The sequence below is a fragment of the Alosa pseudoharengus genome, unplaced genomic scaffold, assembly GCF_046254945.1.
Source record: "Alosa pseudoharengus isolate Yale_2024_CS ecotype anadromous, Long Island Sound unplaced genomic scaffold, YU_APseudo_1.1 YU_APseudo_1.1_scf_11, whole genome shotgun sequence".
In the NCBI taxonomy this organism is placed as follows: Eukaryota; Metazoa; Chordata; class Actinopteri; order Clupeiformes; family Clupeidae; genus Alosa; species Alosa pseudoharengus.
The window spans coordinates 468,990-490,340 of NW_027468576.1; the positions used below are offsets into that span (position 1 = coordinate 468,990).

A 21,351-nucleotide genomic window follows, 5' to 3' on the forward strand; every position below is an offset into this window, starting at 1 on the left:
CTGTGCTGACTGACAACAAACTGAAAGAACGGTAAAATGGCTCTTCAGGAATACACAGAGTTTATCACAGAACTGTTTGAGAGTGGGAAAACCCATTCTGAAATTGCCACTGAGCTACAGCGAATCGGTGCACAAAGCTGCTCATTAATGACAGTGAGAAGGTTTTGTTCAGACCACAATCTCCGAAGGAGAAACTTCGTCTCCGACGAGAGCTTGGGATGCGAGGTGTTGTCTGCCATTAACCAGGTATGTTTGTATTTTAACTATTTTGTGTAGCTAAAGTCTAAAGTTAAACAGCGACTTTGGATCTATCTACATGTATTTATTTCGCTATCAACCCTGAGTAAAGCGAGCAAGCTGCGAGCTACAGTACGTAGTGACAGTGGGGGCTAGCAAGGATAGCTATCTACCTGTCAGATTTGTTTAACGTTACCTAGCAACTAGTCATCTACAATCGCTGTAGCTTAGATCCCTCCCATCTGATCTCTGACAAACTCCAAGGCTTCTGGTCATGTTGTAAACACGTTGGCTTTGTCTTTTTACTCAAAACTCTACGATGTTAGTTGACACAGCTGGTTCACTCAATGCAAAGCGACATGACTCAAGTAGATCAGTATGTTGTGCAGATGTTTCTGCTGTAATCTGAGAAATCTGAGTAAAATTGCTAAAACATGATGTTTCTTTGGCCTCATCCCATGAAGTGATTTAGCTTTAAAATCAATCCTGTAATTTAATAGGAACCAGGGATTTCAGTACTGGGGTATTAAAGAGAAATAGGTAGCCTACTGTACATACAGTAGTCCATCTGAACTTACACACATTGGCCCCAATGTAAACTTAAATCAGCATTTTTTTCAACTAAATAATGAATTACAGGTATATACTGTAAATTACATAAACATAAGATGGAACTACCCTCCCTGTCACACACATACACACTATCATTGTGAATCCTTAACATAACCTCACTCTTCTACCCCACCCCTCACAGACGGGCCCGTCTTACGGACGTAAATTTATGACTGGATACCTGTCAACTCTGGGCATCAGGGCAGGCGAAGGACGTGTCGGGAGGTAAGATTAATATAGACAAAAAGTCAGTGACAAAACAGTTTTAACAAAAGGTCATCATCGGCTGTCGTATGATATCCTGTGCCATATTTGATCAATACTAAGTATATGCCAGTTACACAGAACCAGACATGCCATGTGCTTGCAAAGTATTTTCATGATTAGGCCTACAGTATTTTAGTTAAATTTGTATGTTCTTTGTTTTAGGGAGCACGCAATCTAAATCCTATTCCATACCATGCGGAATACATGGGACATAAGCTTCACATGGACCAAAACGAGAAGCTGGGGATGTTTGGTGTCACACATGTTTTGGCTGTTGATGGCTTCAGCAGCAAAATTGTAGCCAATGTTACAATGCCAGTGAAGAACAACCTGGTCATTTACAATGAAGTGTACAGGTAAATGCAGTGCTGGGCAAGCTACTTGGAAATTGTAGTGAGCTATGCTATCACTTACTCTGCCATAAATAAAGTTATTATAAAATAAAATTTTACATGACACACATGTTTAAGTTGAACCAAATGTCATGCACATGTGTGTGTGTGTGTTAAATTCTGGATTGAATCTGTGATTAATAAGAAGTTTCCATTCCAAATATAGGCCAACTAATGGAAGTATATCAGGGATATTTTCTTTACTACGAATGGCTGCGCTGTGTTTAGCCACAGAAGTACTCCAGAAAATTGTAGCTTGTGTGGTCAAGCTACTTGATCAATAATAGAGTTAAGCTACTAAAAAGTTACTTGATTCTGGAAATAGTGAAGCTACCACCAAGCTACACGTAGTGAAGCTACTGCCCAACACTGGTATAATACAAGTTAATTTTATTATATTACAGAGCAGCTGTTGCCAGCAATGGTATGTGGGACCAAATCAGAGTGGACCACGGAAGGGAATTCTTCTTGTCTCTTTACGTTCAAGAGAAACTGTCCCAGCACCGATTCAACACCAATAGGCTACCATACAAACAAACATCAAAGGTATTTTTCTTTAAAAAAAAAAAAAAAGAGGAAAAGACATCACAATACTTAAAATGTTTTTTTGGCTCACCGCTTCACTTCTGTTAAACAGAATCTCCGTGTGGAACGAATTTGGCCCGAAGTGAACACCAGGGTGAACTATCCATTAAAAAGAGCCCTGGTCGACCTAGTTGATACGGACAGTCTTGACATGCAGGACAACAACACCAAATACTGTGTCTCCAACCTCACGTGTCAAGTGAGCCAAATTGGACTTGAGAGAGCAGTGCAGTCCTGGAATGCCCACAGAATACCAGGTAGGACACTTGCAATTATTGCTTTGGAGCACTTGATTGTGTGTGAAACTGAAGATTCTTTACCCACATGACTTTTAGGCAGAGGAATACCAAACACGCTTGCAGCTGGTGGTTGTCCACAAAGGATATCCATGGAGCTCCTCCCCAGTGCGGCAGAGGCTGCAAGAATGTATGAGGATGAGTTAGGAGCCTCCCTGAGTTGGGCGTCAGCCTTTGGGACGGACCCCTTTTCCTCAGAAGAAGACCGACAGCAGGCAGAGCAGGTGTTCTTGCAAGAATACCCAGACATAACAGTCCTCTTTGACAGGGCGGTCAATAATGACCTCAGTCTTTTTCAAGACGCGCTGTTGTGCCTCATCAATGCAACAAATAGGTTTGCATGAAATCAATAAATGCATTTTTTTTCCCTAAGTGGATCTGTTTCAATTTCCTTATGTCTCGCCACAATTAATTAAGTACATAGTACCTGTTCTTTGTCCCATGTGTGCTTAGTTTCAGCATCCCTGCTGGTTTGAATGCAATACGATGACATGTCTTCTTTTATACTACATATACCTAACATTTCATAATCATAATCTCAATATTGCGATTGTTATCTTACAGTTAAAGCAACACCAAAGAGTTTTTTATAACTTAAAATAATGTTTCCAAAATTGTTTCAGTGGTTCATCAACTTGTAACAGGGTGAACGGCAATTCTGCATTCGCTTCGCGGCCCTCTATCGGCTATAACCGCACTATGTAAGTTTGCCAGATCGGGTAGCGGATCTGTAGTTCGATGGAATGAGACATAAGAAACTACAAATTTCACTTGCATCTGATGTCGCAATACATCATACTTCGTAAGTCATGCAAAATATTCTACCTTGTCTGTGGATATTGTTATTTGCAAAGCCGGTGCTGGATAAACAAATAGCGTGTGTGCGACAGAGGGAAAGTTCTTTGGTGTTGCTTTAATTTTTCACCGAATCAAAGGGAAACAGAATGCTTTTGTGAAAACATTACATGTAATGCAAATTAGACAAAAAAAGCAAATTAGACAATAACTTGAATTTAACTGAATTTATTAAAATAGTTTTTCAAACGGGGCCAACGCCTCTGACAGCCCTGCTACCTCATGGCTGCAGCTCTCCACTGCATCTGCCCGGCACTTTGGACATGAAGGTCTTTCTTGTGTCCACACACGGACACACCTCTGGCACCCAATAATGCTCCTGCAGCATGTGGCAAACACTGGTCTAACAGCAAGACCTGTGAAAGACATTGAATAATTTGTTTTATTCGTTTTCGTTTTATTTATTCACAGGACTCTTTTTTTAGGGTAGGATACTTTTTGCACCAAGTGCATTTATATGACAACACGATAATGACAGGGAGGATCCATAATTGCTTTAAATAAAGAACATCAACGTTTCTGAGAGGCCCAGTCCTAGCCCAGACCTCAATAGCGATACAGAATTGAATGGAATGAACCTTAAGACTACTCACACCAGACATCCTAAATATATGGCTGAATTAAAGAAAGAAATACCACTTGGGCATTGTTCATTATCTGATTCACAGTTAACGGGCACTTGGTTGAGACTATTACTGTCAAATGAGGCTTAAACAGTAATTAATTCCAAGGGTTCACTTATTTTTGCCACTGGCACTTTGGATGTTTTATGAATGTTTTGAACAAAGATATGACAGACAAGAATTCCTTTTGCACAATTAGCTTCCGCACATTGTGTTTGGTCATACTGGTGAGTTAGAAGATGAGATCAGATTTAGTGACGCATTTTTGCAGAAAACCAAATAATTCTAAGGTTTTCACAAACTTTCATGTGGAACTGTAGTACTGTATTGTAGAACTGAGTGTTGGAGTCCAAAAGTAGTCTTGGAGTCCAACAGTTGAATCATATATCTCATTCCCTGAATGAGTGAGAAAGGCACAAAAACATCACCAACCTTTGCAGATGAGACAACCAAATGCCGCCCTTATGGTTGTCACTTCTGGTTCGGCCAACACCAGGACAGTTGACCGTGCAGACGCGCCACTCAACTCCTTGATGACCTTCGTCACCTCCTTCAGTTCCTGGGCTGCCTCAACCACCTCCTCTATCTCAGCAATCACAGAGGCAGTTTCGTCGCGCCGACTGAAAAACATTTTTAATTCACATTTAGAAATTCCACAAGTCAGCCCAAAGGAGATGACTGATGCTTTCTTTGGGGCCTTTCGCTACACATAAAAACGATCAGTATGGTCCAGCTACCTAAGTCTCTTCCTCTTGTTGGCCTGTAGATGACCCAACTGATTCTCCGGCACGGCAAACACCTTCCTGGAATTTTGTTTCCAAAACCATGATCCTGCAATGAGAATGACAAATACCAGAATGTGATAAGTATTAACATCTTCAAAAACAATTGTAGGTGTAGGTAAAATTATTTGAATGGACTCATATTTCACCCCTGGTGCCCTCAGAGTCAAGGATCTCATTTCCTTGACTGTCCGTCAGAATCATGGTTTCCTGCTCTCCAAGGGCCTCCCTGACTTTGGCCAGAATTGACGGCACACAGGCCTCAAATTCCCCAAACCGGACCGTCACCATTTTACTGGTCTCCAGCTTTCCCTCCAGCACTTCACCAATGAAGACATTCCTGAACATAGATCATAGCGTCTTACAACAGCAAAAAAAATATCATACTGTATGGCTATTTTCTGTTAGCCTTGTAAGACCATCCTAATCTTGCGAGCTCCATTTTACTTTACTCCCAGATTAGTCTGGCTATTTGCGATGGAGAAAATGTGGAGTGTTCGCCAAACGAAGGGCCAATCAGCGTTGGTTTTGAGGTAGGTTTAGATGTGATGAAACAAGAAGCCTAGCCTAGCTTGTGGTTGTATTTTCGACGACGCTCTGTTAGTATGTCATACACTTTGTTGATCTGGGGGTCGTTTCTAGAAAAGTTAGCAACGACGTTGCTCAACCACCATGGTACGACACAACTTGCGACCAAACAACGACACTGTTACACCTGTTTCCAGAAAGCATCGTACCTGTGTCGCAATTCGCTACCTCCGACGTTCGAACACCATAGTTCCAACAACGTTGTTGATGATGCAGCGATACATATCATTGGTGGAAACAGTGGCAACGTGTAATACCCCACCCCCTAGAAATGTTCTGTCACGGCCTATGTCGACATGTTTCTAATCTAAACCGAGTGATTAATGCTGGTATTGTCATTGCCATCAGCCAAAACCTAAATCTATTGCAAGCATATAAAACAGTTAACTTAAGCAGACCAATATGAGTCATTATTTGTGTTAAATATCTATGTGTTGGAAAAAATATATAGCCTGGACAAATATCTGGGTATCCCATAGGTTATCAACTGTCTCGTGGCTTAACGGCAGCGCGTTGGTGCACTGCGCACTCGGCCGGAGTTCGTATCCTATCTCTTCTTTTCATCTCTGAGTAAGAGTAGGCCTACGAGACACAACAATAGGTTTTGACCATACATATTTATGTATATAGTTACTCTACATCGAGAGACCATAGGTACAAGACATCAGTCAAAAACAATTTAATCTATGTGTCACACAGTTCACCTGCAGGTAGCGAGACGCAAGAGGACAATCATAAGAAAATCGAACCTACAACGTTGGGATAACAAGTCTTCTGCTCTAGCCACTACACCATTTATCGCTGCTGTTGTAAGAGTCTATGAAGATTATAATACTAAAAGCAAGGCAATACTCGAATTAACATAAATAGCAAGAATGAGCCAAGTAGGGGAGTCAGTGTCTTAATCAAAATTAAGCTACAGGATAGATCAATCATTGAGTCACGAGATAAACATCCACTTCGCAATTTTTGTTTAGGCGGTTGTGATTTTTGGTTAGGCGCTCTGGACACCAACAGGAACTACCAAGGAACGACACAAGTGCGACTGCCTAGGGGCAGTAGTTCAAACGACCAAACTTTGCGTCCTTGTTTGCGATTGAGAGTTCGAACTACCCTTTCTAGAAACACCAAATCCAAGAACGATGGAGCGTACTACCGAGGTTGCGACGCAAGTTAGCAAACGACGCTTTCTAGAAACGACCCCCTGATTGGTTGATTTGGCCCGTCTATCACCAACATAGGTGGTGATAGACACATGGTTTATCCAATCAGCTAACCAGTATTTTCACCCCGTCCCAAAAGTTCTTCAACGGAATGTTCCCAGATGGATATGCCGAGCAAATGCGAAGGAAGGAGTCAGGCTAATTTTCTATAGGCTACCCCTTTATTTTAAAATATGTTTAGAAACATCTTACTACAGTTGACCTACTGGAATTGTTCTGGTTGGCTTGATTTATCTTAAAATCTTTCACAGTGTGTGAGTTTTACTTTAACAAACAAAAAAATACATTTCATGAGAGGGTCAAATCATTTTTGGTGCCACTGTGTATATGTCGGTGATTGGGTTTGATACATTTTAGGTTAGTGAAAAACTAAAAGTTTTCTTTGATTACCTTTGGAACGCCTTGGTCACTGACCGACTGGAAGAGGCAGCACTGGCAGCATGTGGGCGCTGGAAAGCGAAGCGGACAGATGGGGCAGGAGGGTCTGGGGCAGGAGGGTCTATGGCTCCACTCCTGTCTCCATGCACTTCATAGTGCCCCCGATCTTGGAGGTCCAAGCAGAAGAAGGACCCTTGTTCTTCTGGAAAAATCGCTACATTGGCATCATCCGTGAGATACACGCTCTCTTTTTGGACCTGTGTGTTTGAGGGAGAGATAAAGGTCACACACACACACACACTGACACACCCTAATTGGTAAGGTATAAACAAGCTAAAAAATAAGCAATTTTATATTCACTTCCCTGACGCACATCAATGCCATTTTTAAATACCTGAAAAATGACGCTTAACTTCTCAGCCGTCATGTCCTCTGGTCTTAGAGTGACCCTCTTGCTGCCATTAAACAGGACAAACGCCGACATCTGCATAAAGACATAAATTAGACCACACTGTAGTTTACAAACATTTTAGCAGTTCGGCTCAAAACTTTTGCCTGCACATTCGCTCTTAATTGAGCGCTCCTGTGATGAGTGTGCCCCAGTAACCGCATCCATCTCATATAGCGCACCTTAATTTGAGCGTAGAAATTCGTAGCTTAACCTGTGACTGATTCAAATAACTAACCAAAGACAGCAACAAATAACTGCACTTTTGATATATATCACAAATGTGGGCTACTACCGAATGTGCCTGAGACATTGAGCTAGCTATCTATCCATTTCACCTAGCGCAAGGTTCTGATACTGCTTCATTCGAGCCTTTTTTTTGAGACTAGATGCCAACTAAATGTTTGGCGTTAGAACGCGCCTGAGGACCAGCCAGCTATCCATCTCAGTCTCACACCAACTTTTACTTAACTTCACTAGCACTTCACTTTGCTACACTCCATCATCGCCAGTGTTGGCGTCATTTGTAGGCTACTTTTATATCTTCCAGCGCCTCTCCCAGCGCGCTTGAGGACCAAAGAGATATTCATTTCACCTTCAAGCGAACTGCCGTTATTCATGAAAGTTTTTTTTTCTTTCTAAATCTCTACACATCAAGTTTTATTTAAACACACTTATTTTTATCACTCCATCATCGCCAGTTTGGTGTAAACTGTAGCTTCTATCACTTCATATTTCCTCAGTGCCTCTTTCAGCGCGCCTGAAGAGCGTAACTAGTTAGCATCAACCAAGCGAACGAAAGGCCGTAGTATAGCAAGTTTATGAAGAAAAATATTGTTCACATCAACTTAACTACACTTTTTAACTAGCAGTACATTGTTTTTATCACTCCATCATCGCCACAGTTCGGTGTCAACTGAAGGCTAACGTAAACTAGTCTAGCTACTATCACTTGTATTTTCTCACCATGCAAGGACCAGCGAGCTATCCATCTCACCAAAAAGCGAATCACATAGCTAGCTAGCAGGTTTTTGAAAGCTTATGAAGAAAAACACTCTTCACATCAACTTAATAACTAGACTGACAAACAATAGAAGCTAGACTTATTTACAGCCACAACAGCCCATACGAGCTTATTGTTGATAAATGGTCCGGACGTCCCTCACGTAGCTAAATGAATCGGTCAAATTAGAATCATACAAACTCAACTACTGTCATTTATCTGTTTAATTTCCATTTTGCTCTAATAAATATTGAATGTCACTTACCTTGTCAAATAGAGGAGTAGGGTGAAGTAGAGCGGGAAATGCTGGCCTCCTCTTCAGTAGTTTACCTCAGAATGACTTGACAGCTCAAATGACAGTTATCCGAATTGTTGACAACATTCTAATCTAGGACCCAATCAAGAACGAGATTGGCTTGTTTCTGGGGAGAAAATAACTGTAGCGAGCAACACATCATCAGGAGATTTGCACAACCTGCCCACCAGTCACAGACATTTCAGGCGTCTTTCTTATTTGTATCTAGGTGAAAAAATTAAGTCTTAAGAACGCTGGATAGCTAGATGACCTAGCGCTAGCTACATTAGCAGCAAACTGTATAGCTTCCAAGCCAGTTGGCTAGCTACTAGCTGCTAACATAATCGACTCACATGAAAAACAGTCGTAGGGGAGCAAATCTTTCACTCCTTTATTCATAATAAACAAACAACTTATAGTTCAACAAGCCTTTCAAGAGTTGTCTCAGCATAAGCATAATTCTCCTCGGACCTGAAAAAACCGTGTTGTGTATTATCCTTGTCCAATCAGGGGCAGCGTGGTGCGCGTCATTGAGTGTACAGTAGATGACGTTTGACATTCTTTCCATTCATAAAATAAAACGAAAAAAGAATGGGCAGATACCGTAATCCAAAATTTAGAATTTTCATTTAGGTGGAGAATCGAAAAATGAAAAAACGACCCGTTATCCGTTTTTTCCATTTTGGTTTTTAAAACGGGAAACGAAAAAACAAGTGGTTTCTCGTTTTTTTCTCTTTGGTTTCACTACTAAAAACGAATGAACGGAAAGTACACGGATTTTAAAGGTCACTTTGCAAAAGGCATGAACACACTATACTCACGGCATCCGCAACAGCATGCCGACCATTAGGCCCACAAATGTGGCAAACGTGGTAGCCTACCGTCGCCATCACACCTAAGGCGAACGATCAAAGCAGAAAAAGGGAAAGTGAAACTCACGTTTGGAAGACGCACACAGGAATAATCATACAGGCTAGCAGGAGATCAGAGCTGCGAGTTCGGTCATACCCAGATGCAAACAGGAGCACCGCTCAACCAGGTAGGTTATATCTCCTGATTATTGGCAACAGGTGTGTTTGTGCGTCATGGAGTAAATCACACCTGCAAGTAATCTGGGCCAATCATGGAAAATTGAGCGCGTGAGTGAGGCTTTTGTACAGGCATCTTTGATAATGGACTCAGCCCTCCTCTGACAGTGTGTAGAATAGATCATTTGAAGCTGAGGGAGGTCAGCCCCAATGTTTTTGGATGCAGTCCTGACAGTCCTTGACAACAGTTTGAGATCGTGGGCAGACAGGTTCCCCAGCCAAACTGTGATGCATCCAGTCAGGATGCTCTGAATAGTGCAGCGACATAAGTTTACCAGGGTTTTTTTCCCACCCCAAAGCTCTTTAGCCACCTCAGAAAGAACAGTCTCTGCTGGGCCTTGAGGATACAGGTGGAGTGCAGCGACCATTAAAGGGAGTTGGTGAACTGTATGGCCAGGAACCGAAAACTGCTGACCATTTCCACTGTGAATCATTAATGCAGAATGCAGAGAAGGACGTGATTGCCACCTTTCTTCCTAAAGTCGATGACATCTCCTTAGTCTTGCTGATGTTGTTGCTTATGAGGCCAATCAGTGTAGTATCATCTGCAAACTTGATGATGCCGTTGTTTTCATGCCTTGCCACACAGTCATGAGTGAACAGACTGCATAGCAGAGGACTGAGGCAACAGCCCTGTGGGACACCGGTGTTGAGAATCAGCGTGGATGATTTCCTGTTGCCAATTTTCACTAACTGGGGCCTATTGGTCAGGAAGTCCAGCACCCAGCTGCATATGGGGCTGCTCAGACCCAGGTCTCTGAGGTTTAACACCAGTTTTGATGGTACAACACTAGGCAGAGCTGTAGTCAATGAACATACAGTAGGTGTTATATTTGTCCAGGTGAGCTAGTATGCAAGGCAATGGAGATGGCATCATCCACAGACCTGTTGTGCTTGTAAGCAAACTGGAGTTGGTCCAGGAAAGCAGGGAGGTGTGTGTTGATCAACCAGTCTCTCCAGGCACTTCATTATCACGGAGGTTAGGGCGATGGGCCGGTAGTCATTCAGGCAAGAAACAGTACTTTTCTTGGGCACTGGTATGATTGTTGTTTTTTTTAAACACAAAGGCACTGTGCACCAGGACAGGGACAAGTTAAAGATGTCAGTGTAGACAGCTTTGTCGTTACACCCCTGGTACGAATAGCCTTGGCCACACAGCTGAGCTATTCACACCCTGTGACATAACAAAAAGACGTTGCTCACGTGCACAAAAAAACATGGCGGACATTCATTTTTTCGTCAGCAGAAAGTGAAGAATTCTGAAAGGTTTCGGCACAAATATCTGTTCAGATTAAGTTTTAGATTGAAAAGTTGTGTTTTATTTTCATAATCTTCGTTCAGTGAACACATACAACCGTCAGTTTGTTATAGAGGGAGAGCAGATAGCTAAAAAAAGTCCTGTTGGCAAATTTGAGGAAAAGTCAGTAAAGGGGCCATTTCCCACAATTTGAGGGTGCTGAATTCAAATATTTTGTTTACCAAGCTCAATGTTGAGTTTTTGGTTTTGCCATCAGATATCATAGGAATTGCAAAAAATAAGGCATTAATATACTCTTTATGTATCAGACATGTTGTAGGACAGGACAGGAATTACCCCAATGACCCTCAAGTAGCAAATGAAAATAAGCTAAAATTAAAATCTAAATTGAAATAATAGCTAAAATTCAGTATGACGTTTAGAAACAAAATAGATTCCTTGATAATAAATTGATAGAATAGGTGACTGCTCTTTTTTCTGTAGAAAGTATTTTGTCACTAACTATTATGAACAGTTGTCAGTCTTTACAGAGGATTTACACTGTATTTTTTTTTTACTTGTAAAGGCGACTGTGCTTGCCTAGTTAAAACATCTAACTGGTGCTCTTTTCTATCATTCAAATTCCAGCCATGCAGAATATGTTTGAGTCGTCCTGAAGAGTTTTGAGAGTGCTATGGAGATTGCATTATTTGTAAAAAATTTAGACACGATATCCTTTATAGTGCAACAAAAAGAAACATTCTCCAGTGCATCATTACTGCATATGATGCTGAAAGGGAAGTGGACCTAGGACAAATCCTCAGCTATGAACGGATTATTGTCCCTGTACTGTAGTTATTACAGATAGCGATGATTATTTGTGAAGTGGAAATTAGTCATCCTCACTCAAGTGCTGTCTAGCAATGTTGAATGTCCAGTAGTGATCACTGCAAAAACTGCTCATTCAACACTGGTAATAGATGCTCAAGATCTAGTTATGTCTTTAGGACACCCATCTGACTGCAGCACATTTAAGAAGTATGCATGAACGTTTGTAAGAAACTTTTGTATTGTTGTTTGGTATTTGTTATGTGGTAGCAAATGATGTTAACTATCAAAGAAATAGACCTAATGTAGGAATGCACACAGATATTGCAACAGATAATGGTGTAGGCCTATCTGATTAAGACCTGAGTGGTGGAAACGTACTTATTAAATTACAATTACAATGGGAGCAAAGAAGACCATTTTCACTTTTTTCCCTTTGCAACTGTCAAAGAAATCCCATAAAAAACGGGAAGGCCAAGGGTAGCCTACATCAAAGATTAGGCTCTTCTGCATAGCATTAAGTGATTTGCATGCAGTAATTTGAACACTGACCTTGATCTAGCCTACTTTGGCTATTTAAAGGTAATTTATTGCCAAAACATCACACAATATAAATGAGCTATAACAAACAATAAAGGACTTATTCACACAAAAACTACTATTTTACTGACTACAAAAATAATAATTATGTAGGAAGTTTAGAAGTTTAAAACCAAGAATTGACCAAAAGTGCATCAAATTCAACACAAATGACTCAATACACTTGGAGGAGGCCTGCGTCCATTCTTTTCCAGATATTTTAGGATTAGGATTTCAGTATCGAGTATCAAGATATTTATGGCAGGTATTGTATTGAAGTCATAATTTTGGTATCGCTTTTAACACCTTTTGGTAACAGCTTTTAACACCATCCAACCCCTCAGACTGGGAGACAAGCTCTTGCAGATGGGTGTGGACGCTCACCTGGTAACCTGGATTACAGATTACCTGACCGAGCGACCACAGTTCGTCAGACTGTGCTCTCTCCAGTCCTGTTCACCCTGTACACATCTGACTTCTGCTACAACACCGAGTCATGCCACATGCAGAAGTTTTCTGACGATACTGTAATTGTGGGGTGTATCCGGGACAAGCAGGAGGAGGAGTACAGGAGCCTGGTGGAGGACTTTGTGCAATGGTGCAAACTCAATCACCTTCAACTCAACACTTCAAAGACCAAGGAGATGGTGGTGGATTTCTGCAGGTCTAAGCCCGCTCTGCTACCAGTCTCCATTGATGGGATCAATGTGGAGGTGGTAAGCACCTACAAGTATCTGGGTCTCCACCTGGACAATAAACTGGACTGGTCAGCCAACACTGATGCACTCTACAAGAAAGGACAGATCAGGCTGCGTTAGAAGAAGAAAAATAATAAGAACTAGATGTACCGCAGAGCGGTACAAAATATGACCGCCGCCCATGTCTCTGGCCACCTACAGGCCAGTTGGTGTATAGTAACATAAATTAATTTATTGTGTGGCCCCCCATGAACGGAATTCCACGAAACTTGGCGTGCATTCAGAGGGTGTCATAATGATCCTACACTTCCAATTTCGTGCAGTTTTGACTATGTTAGGTCACAGATACCTGCGATTACAACACCTCATTTTTACTTTTTTGTGTTTAACTAGGTGGCGCTATACATGAAATGAGTGGTTATGGAATGGGTTGACATGGCCCTTTGAGATCAACATACAAAAAAAAAATGGTCCTCCTAAACCCTACGGTTCTCGAGATATTCACAGAAAACTGTGTCTGCCCTACCCTCCTTTCGGGGGGTGCAGTCCAGCGGGGGGGCTACAGATCAAAACGAAAAACGATGGTTCCATGCTATCCATAGGGGGTTACATGCCCACCAAGCTTCGTCTACCCCGGTCTTTCAGTGTCCCGGGACTCAGACGGAAATTTGGACATGCGAAAAAGAGAAAAAAAAAAAAAAAAACTGACTAAACCTATATGAATATGACCGCCGCTTCGCTGCGCGGCGGTCATAATAATACAACATGCATTTCTGGAAAATTAATACATTTGATATTTTGGCTGATGTGTAATATTTAATAAAATACATTTGGAACAGTAGATGTTATTTTTGCTTGAACACACACGTTTTGTTGTGTTTTGGAAACGTGTGATTGGGCAGTCGTGGCCTACTGGTTAGGGCTTCGTACTTGTAACCGGAGGATTGCTGGTTCGAACCCCGATCAGTAGGAACAGCTGATGTGCCCTTGAGCAAGGCACCTAACCCCTCACTGCTCCCCGAGCGTGGCTGTAGCAGGCAGCTCACTGCATCGGGATTAGTGTGTGCTTCACCTCACTGTGTGTTCACTGTGTACTGAGTGTGTTTCACTAATTCACGGATTGGGATAAATGCAGAGACCAAATTTCCCTCACGGGATCAAAAGAGTATATATACTTATACTGGAAATGACAGTTAGACTTTTGGAATAAAATGTCAAAAATATATATTATTCAAGTGAAATCTTTACAGCCACTATTAGGGCAAGTTTCTAGAAAGAGTAGATAATTAAACCATGCAAAAAGATTTTTTACTGAAAGATGTTACATTTTCTGAAAATTACCAGGTCAAAGAGTACCATAGTTGAAGAATAACCCTGCAACAATAGCATATGTCTTATATAAACGTCAATTCCAGTTTTGTTAACACGGATAGGAAGCCAAGTTGTAGCTCCGAACTTACTGACAATAGCCTAAGCATGATCAATGGCAATGTCTGACTCTGATAGGCCTGCCTATACAGATAGAGAAGAAGAGACTGTCTGACTGACTTTTGTGCAAAAAAGTGAAATAATACTGTTCATAATATTTTTCCCCTCAGGACCAGATGGCTGTGTGAAATGTTCAGTTCTGTGCAAGGAACCACCATCACACCATGGTAAGTGATAACTTACTTGTCCTCCATTTACTAGTGTCACAATGTAGCCAACGTGCCTATATTATTATAAGATATAGTGATATTTTGTAAGCATTTATTTACCAATGAGAATAGCCTAGCCTAATGTTATCCCTTTGCATCTCTCCACAGGGATACACAAAGGCTAGGGTTAAGTGATGCTTTTGTATCAAAGAAGGGATGACACCTTAGACTTATTTTATGTGGCATTTTCAAAATGTGTTGGCTATGCAGGTCATGTGACACCTCTTCCGAGACACAGGCTCAGTTACTTTGCCATTATTACTTAAATCACAGTCAAGGTTTTCAAGGTTCAGCCACTCATGCATTTGCTCATTCCAGTCTATTAATGCACTGAACATTCATCTCTCACGATTTCATAGAAAGACAGAGCAGGAGGTTGCATATCAGGAGCGTGAAGGAGTGAATCTTGTATTTACATGTCACCTGTACTATAGTCTTATTTAATATATGCATAGGATTAATATTCTGCTGATTTGTCTTCCCATTACCCCACAATCCCTCTGTCTTTCTAGGAAGATGTCAATGTCAACGGCAGAAGGAAAATTACTCTGCAGGCCCTTCCCATCTTCTTGTTGGAAGTTTGATTTTTTAAGACCTGGAATGTAAGTTTTTGATTAAATTGTGTGTCCTCTTTCACTCTTTCTTTTTTTACTTTGTCTTCTCTATATATCTCTATTTCTATTCAGCCCTCTCTGATACTAGCTTGCAGCCAAAAGACAACAACTGTAGCTATTCACACAGTGTCGGGTGATAGACTCCCTTGTGAAGTTTGGTCCTGCTATCCATTCTATAGTTCTAGACGGAGATATTGTTGTGTGTGATATAGCAGAGTTGACAGAGACGTTAATTTTGCTATTTGGTTTAATTTATGCACTTCATCTCGATTATCCAAAGCAATTGTCCTACACATTTAATTTCATTCAAAAAATTATACTGGGTTTGGAAGACCGGAAGCAATTACCTCCTAGACTTAGCCTTAAAAATAAATTGCTGATGATGGATGAGTAAGCAGTCTGTTTTCCAAATCTCATGGTTGATACTGCCAGCATGTTAATACTCAAGCAAGCAATGGAGCTTTTCGCTTTTATTTATGTTGGCCTATTATTTTGTTATTTGAGTATTATTACCTTTGTTGAAGTGGTAAAAGGTTGTTATTTCTTTTATTTTCTGTATTAACCGCATTGCTGGGGATGTTGTTCTGTTAGAATTCTAATTGAATTCTTAAATAAATGGAATCTGCATTGAAATTGTCTTTTGAGTATTTTTTTATTTGAATCATACAAATAAAATATTTTTGATTTTGAGGTAAATAGTAAACCTAAACAGTCAAAAAATGTGTTTCAATAGAGTGAAGTCAATGTTTAGGTATGAGAAACTGAATGAGTCATGGTGATAACATGAATATATTATTAGCAGTGATAACTTAAAAACATCAACTCCATTTCCAGTGTCAATTTTGTTGACTTTAACAATGGTTTCAAAATGACCAGGTTCATTGAACTCATCAATGATTTAAGTAGTGTTTGTTTGTCAAATTATTATGTTTCAGTTCATCAACTTCCTAAAAAAATGAGTGTGAATAACTTCTAGTTTAGAGTAGTAATTACTTAAAATGTTTGTTTGTTGAAATTATTTCTTTTAATGTTGTTCATTTTCTCAAATATTTGGAGTCTTAAGAGCTTGTCTGACTAATGTAACAATAACTTAAAACATCTATTTCTCACATTATTCTTTTTAATTTTATCCTTGTCCTTAAAGATTTTGAGCATTTAAAAAAAGTCTCATTTTAAGTAGAAATTACTTGAAATATTTTTTAAAGTGCTAAATATTTTGAGGTAATCAGTTTCATCAAATATTTTGAGTTCATTGAACCTGTTGGGGTTTACAGTGTGTACCAACGTCTCTGGAGAGAAGGCGCGCAATTTGAACAAGAAATCGGTTCTCAAACGGAAGTTTTGATTGCAACAATTACCTAGTTCAGGCACCAGGGTGTAAATAACATACATTACTATATACACCAGGGTACAAATAGCATCCACGTCTAACTATACATTGATGCAAACAGCATACCTTATTCAGAGTGTCTATTACACGGCTGAGCTATTCACACCCTGTTACGTAACAACAAAAAACATGTTGCTTGTTGTTGTTCACTGAACCAAGATTATGAAAATAAAACACAACTTTGCAATCTAAAACTTAATCTGAACAGATATTAGTGCCGAAACCTTTCAGAATACTTCACCTTCTGCTGAAGAAAAAACGAAAATGTTTTTTTGTGTACGTGAGCAACATCTTTTTGTCAACCAGTGGGGTATACTACGAAGCACGTTAGACATATCTAGGCTATGTAGACATATCGAGGCTTGACAAAGCCTTGACTCAGGGGTATACGTTAAGTGATACTACGATTGCAGTTATGTGATATATTTGTCAAACTAGGCTTTCAGCTCAGATCTGTGCGCGTTCTCGGTGTTAGGATGACTTTGGCCAATCGTGTAACGTGGAGACGCACAAGACCGCCTCTATTTAAAAACAATACTTCCGCATTCATGAGCGATAGCTTAATCTACACTGCGGTCATTTTTTGTGTCTAACCTTTAACATCAAATAAATCCATTGTCATCAGTTGTTGTATGGTATGCACGTCCATAGTGGGATATTTGCACGCACAGCACTATTAAAAGCGCATTCGAGATCCAAAATGTTAGTAGAGGCGGAGCTACATCTGTAGATATATGACAGAATCCTACATGTGAGATAACTTTCTTTTTTAAGACAATTGATTGGTCAGTGTGCAGTAGATTACACTATTTCAGCTATAACTTAGCACATAACCTCCTTCCGACCAGGTTTGGTTGACAGCATAAGATAGCATGGTGATATAGCGACACTAAAACAGATCCACTTTCGTGTCACAGCATAGCCTGGCTTTGAGCGCAACATACCTCGCTAACCCACTAATCGAGATTCGTAGTACACCCCACTGGTCTCATTAGGGAAACGTTCCCCTGGGAACGTTTTGGCAAACCCAGCCAAACGTTCCACCAGACACGTTTCTGAGGTGCAAACTAGCCAAGCAACCCAGCGGAGGTGCTAAAGAGAGACGTTTAGACGTTGTTTACTACAGTTAGGTCTGGTCAAACTAAATTGTAGCTTACACAAGCTCAGCAGTATTCTTTGGTTAGCAAACCAAAGTTTTGGATTAATAGTGCCTATATCTCGCTACGTTTCACAAAATATAAGGGCACAAACCCTGAACTGCCGTCTATGGTCAGCTGCCACATCTTGGTGGGTTTTTTTTTTCGCGAGCAACCCGGGGGATTTTAGCTCAATTGTCAACACGCTCGACTTCCGCTCCGAGGGGCAGCTGTTCGCAGGTTCGAATCCGGCTGTGTGCAGGGCCGAGCCGTGCAATTCAACCCAACGCACGAATACCAGAGGACCAGGCTTCGCAGACTGGGCTTGCGACGAAGACCAGACTCCGCACACAGCCGCCCTTAACTGCCGTTATCAACTGGTGAGATTGTTGCTATATTCCCCTCGCACATCCGTGTGCAGGAGTGGATGTCTATTGCCCCTTTGTATGTTCACATACAAGAGTGGAGGTGTGTGATGTAATTGACATTTTTCTGTTAAGGGTCTATACCCCCCATTGACACTGTGCGCAGCTGTTAAACTAGTGACTATGTTCCTCTCATATGTTCACGTGTAGGAGTGGATGTTGTATTTCTCCCGTGTATGTACACATACATGAGTGGTGAGTTTATGTAAATTTGAGTTTACAATCTTTTAAAATGGTTCATTTTAACATTGGATTAGCCGGAATGACGAGGTGCAAGACATTCTGGTGTTCATCCAAACGCCATTGTTAGCTGTAATCAATGCAACAGGAAATAACTCTGGAATTTAAACACACAAGAAGTCTCATGATAACATGGTCACATGACTGCTTGACATAAGTCACATGATGACAAAGTTACGTGGCTGCTTGGAGGTAAACCATGTGGGATTAAGTTTAAATTATTTTAATGTAAGACCTAATCTTCCATAACCTCTGTGCGCAGCAGGTGGGATTGTCTGTCCTTGTGGGCCAGTGACTCAGTGTCAAATCACTGTGTGCAGCTGGGCTAGGTTATGGCTGGAACCATTCACAGCAATAGTGCAGTGGTGCAGTGGTCTGGCTATCCTCAGCCCCTCTCGCAATATATATATTTTTTCGGGATGGTAGGGGAAGGTACCGCCTTTTTCGCCACTAATTGGTTAGAAGGGCACTCGCCCGATTGGTCATTTGATTTGGCCATGAAACGTCATCTCACGTTCATGGCAGGCTGTCGGCTAGTCTGTTTTGATCGTCTTTACAAGTAAACAAAGTCAATCCAACAGTAGCCTACTAATAAAAGTGCTATATGCGCGTCTTCAGATTTATATTCTAAGTTCACAATTTCATAGCCTGTCTAGATCATGTTTAGATTAGTCTTAGCTGTTTGGGGGAATTTTGTGATGAACATGTGAACTTGGGAGTAGCCTATAAATCTTACCAGCATGGGCGGACTGGCCATCTGGCATACCGGTGGGCCGACGCACCTTTTGGGCCGATAGAATAGGCTATATATAATTTAATTATTTTGGCCAACGATCGGCCCAAACGAAGGACAATCAGCGGCCCATTGGTTACATTTCAATATTGACACTGGACTGATCCAATAACAGCTCACGTCAGGCCCCACCCCTCCCATTTTGGCTCAGAGCCAGGATTCTGTGAGCGCATCAAAAGTTAATCGAAGTTGCCTACACGAAATTGTGGCGGGTGCCGGTAGTAACAATTGTGCAAAATAAACACCATTGTAGAAGCTTCAATACAATATAGCAAGTAGGCTAGGCTAGCATATGTCAGCAACATGTTGAAGTTCGTTGAGTTTGAACGAGGATATACAGAGCAAGGGACAGTGAGCAGGTGGTGGAGAGTGCGAGCCTAGTTGAGGCTACATGATAAGAACTCCGTGGTGGAGCAGGTAGGCTGTGACATGCCATGCTGACTATGATGATTATGATGACTTATTAATTGCGATAATGTAATGATATGGTTGCCTAATGATAACATAGTAAAGCCGTGCTGTGATTATGATAACAAATAGCGCAACTTAAATTTTCTAAATGAATGATTTGCAAACCCGGACAGCAAAATAGTGTCAAATCGACGTTAATTGTTGGTCAGATTGATCAGTTTCCGTCAGACGCCCAAAATTCAACATCGATGGCATGAGTGGTGGTTCTATCTTGGGAGGGTTATCATGGTAAAGAAGGGACAAAAGACTGTAGACTGACGGAAACGTAGGTTACAAAACGTCACGTCATGCACAAGCCAACTAAGCTACAGTATATATATATATATAACCTATATAGGCCTAGGTCAGACACTAAAGACAATTAGTTCATGTAGCTGTACTGTTCCAAAATGTACCAGCAATGTAGGTAGGAAGTATAGCCTACAGGAATAAAATATTTCCAGCAACAGCCCTGTTTATAGGCTTCAGTAATTTTTGGTGCTGCTGTCAATTGTAGCCCATTGAATCATTTGAAATGATACTTTGAATTCAAGCAGAAATTCTTTAATAATTGCTTGTTAGTCTACTTGAATATGGAGATCATATGCTCCATGCCTACCTCTGATCAGTCAGAGAGATAACCAATGAGGCCTATATCACTTTCAGTGCTCCATGACAAGATATGCATATTTAAGGGTAATGCAAAGATTTTGTATTTAATTAGGTGTGCCGACCGATTTGAGGGCCGCTTGGGCCAAATATGCCAGGGCCGATTTTTGGTGCCCCTGCTTACCAGCCTACATTTCGTAAATTCGCCGTAGCTCCCAAGTAGGCTACTGAACGGTTAGAGTAAGCTAAATAAGCATATCTAGGCCTAAATATGTAGGGAAAAAAAAATATTCCGCCCCTCTCAGGGCTAAAACTTGCTGTAACGGAGCCCATAAGTATTGCCAAGGTATCCTCCACATACGCCAATTCCAGCAGAGTTGGGAATTGTTCTTTTCATGGTGTCATGGCCTGGAGTTAGATCCAGTGACTTATCCAATGCTTGGTGCTTGATGAACCCTAAGTCAGTTAACCATGTCATTGAACTGGAGCCATTTTGCCCTGAACCAGCTTGCCAAGCTGAAGGGGCTCTTAATGCTCTATGCCCAGTCAAGGCATTGGGAGCTTGTGTTGATCACACGTGGCTGCTGTGACAGGCGCACACACACAGCTTTCGGTGCTATAGGGGTGTCTACACACCATTTGACCCACCAATTGGAGACATTTTTTAGGCCTTTTCTGGGCAGTGTTTCCCAAACTCTTAAAGCCTGGCGGCTCATTCCACACGGAATAAGGCCGTCTCATGGGCACCATTGAAAGGGGTTGCTCTTGGTGGCATGTGCAGCGGCATCCTGGAGTACTCCATGGATCTCTGCCAGACTTTATAGAGTCAATGTGACATCCGCCCCTATCAGCTCCACTGGTATGTTGATTGCCGACCTGACTGGTGATGAGTAGTCTTCTGTCCTCGCAACACTGTTGGGGCTAGTCATCCAAGGTGTAGACCGTGGTGACTGTCTGAGGGAGGTCGAAATAGATTGTCCATA

The 21,351-nt window shown here is 41.2% G+C and overlaps 3 protein-coding genes across 7 annotated transcripts in view; 1 reads left to right on the top strand and 2 right to left on the bottom strand.

Annotated features, from left to right (window-relative positions):
- Nucleotides 1–21,351, bottom strand: part of LOC143116548 (inactive carboxypeptidase-like protein X2) — a 309,062-nt gene that overhangs the window by 279,106 nt on the left and 8,605 nt on the right. The window lies entirely within an intron of this gene.
- LOC143116547 (uncharacterized) lies at nucleotides 37–3,510 on the top strand. The gene is made up of 4 exons (XM_076277726.1): nucleotides 37–246; nucleotides 1,893–2,054; nucleotides 2,146–2,350; nucleotides 2,429–3,510. The coding sequence occupies exons 1-4, from the start codon at nucleotides 37–39 to the stop codon at nucleotides 2,731–2,733; spliced, it is 882 nt and encodes a 293-aa protein (XP_076133841.1). The 3' UTR covers nucleotides 2,734–3,510.
- Nucleotides 3,397–13,287, bottom strand: LOC143116552 (uncharacterized). 2 transcript variants are annotated; one of them, XM_076277735.1, is made up of 8 exons: nucleotides 9,406–13,287; nucleotides 8,555–8,726; nucleotides 7,233–7,322; nucleotides 6,851–7,095; nucleotides 4,799–4,989; nucleotides 4,605–4,698; nucleotides 4,300–4,487; nucleotides 3,397–3,600 (listed from the first exon to the last, which is right to left on the bottom strand). In XM_076277735.1, the coding sequence occupies exons 3-8, from the start codon at nucleotides 7,320–7,322 to the stop codon at nucleotides 3,416–3,418; spliced, it is 993 nt and encodes a 330-aa protein (XP_076133850.1). In that variant the 5' UTR covers nucleotides 8,555–8,726; nucleotides 9,406–13,287; the 3' UTR covers nucleotides 3,397–3,415. The 2 variants fall into 2 exon arrangements, with proteins under 2 accessions (XP_076133850.1, XP_076133849.1); XM_076277734.1 differs by having other exon boundaries at nucleotides 7,233–8,726.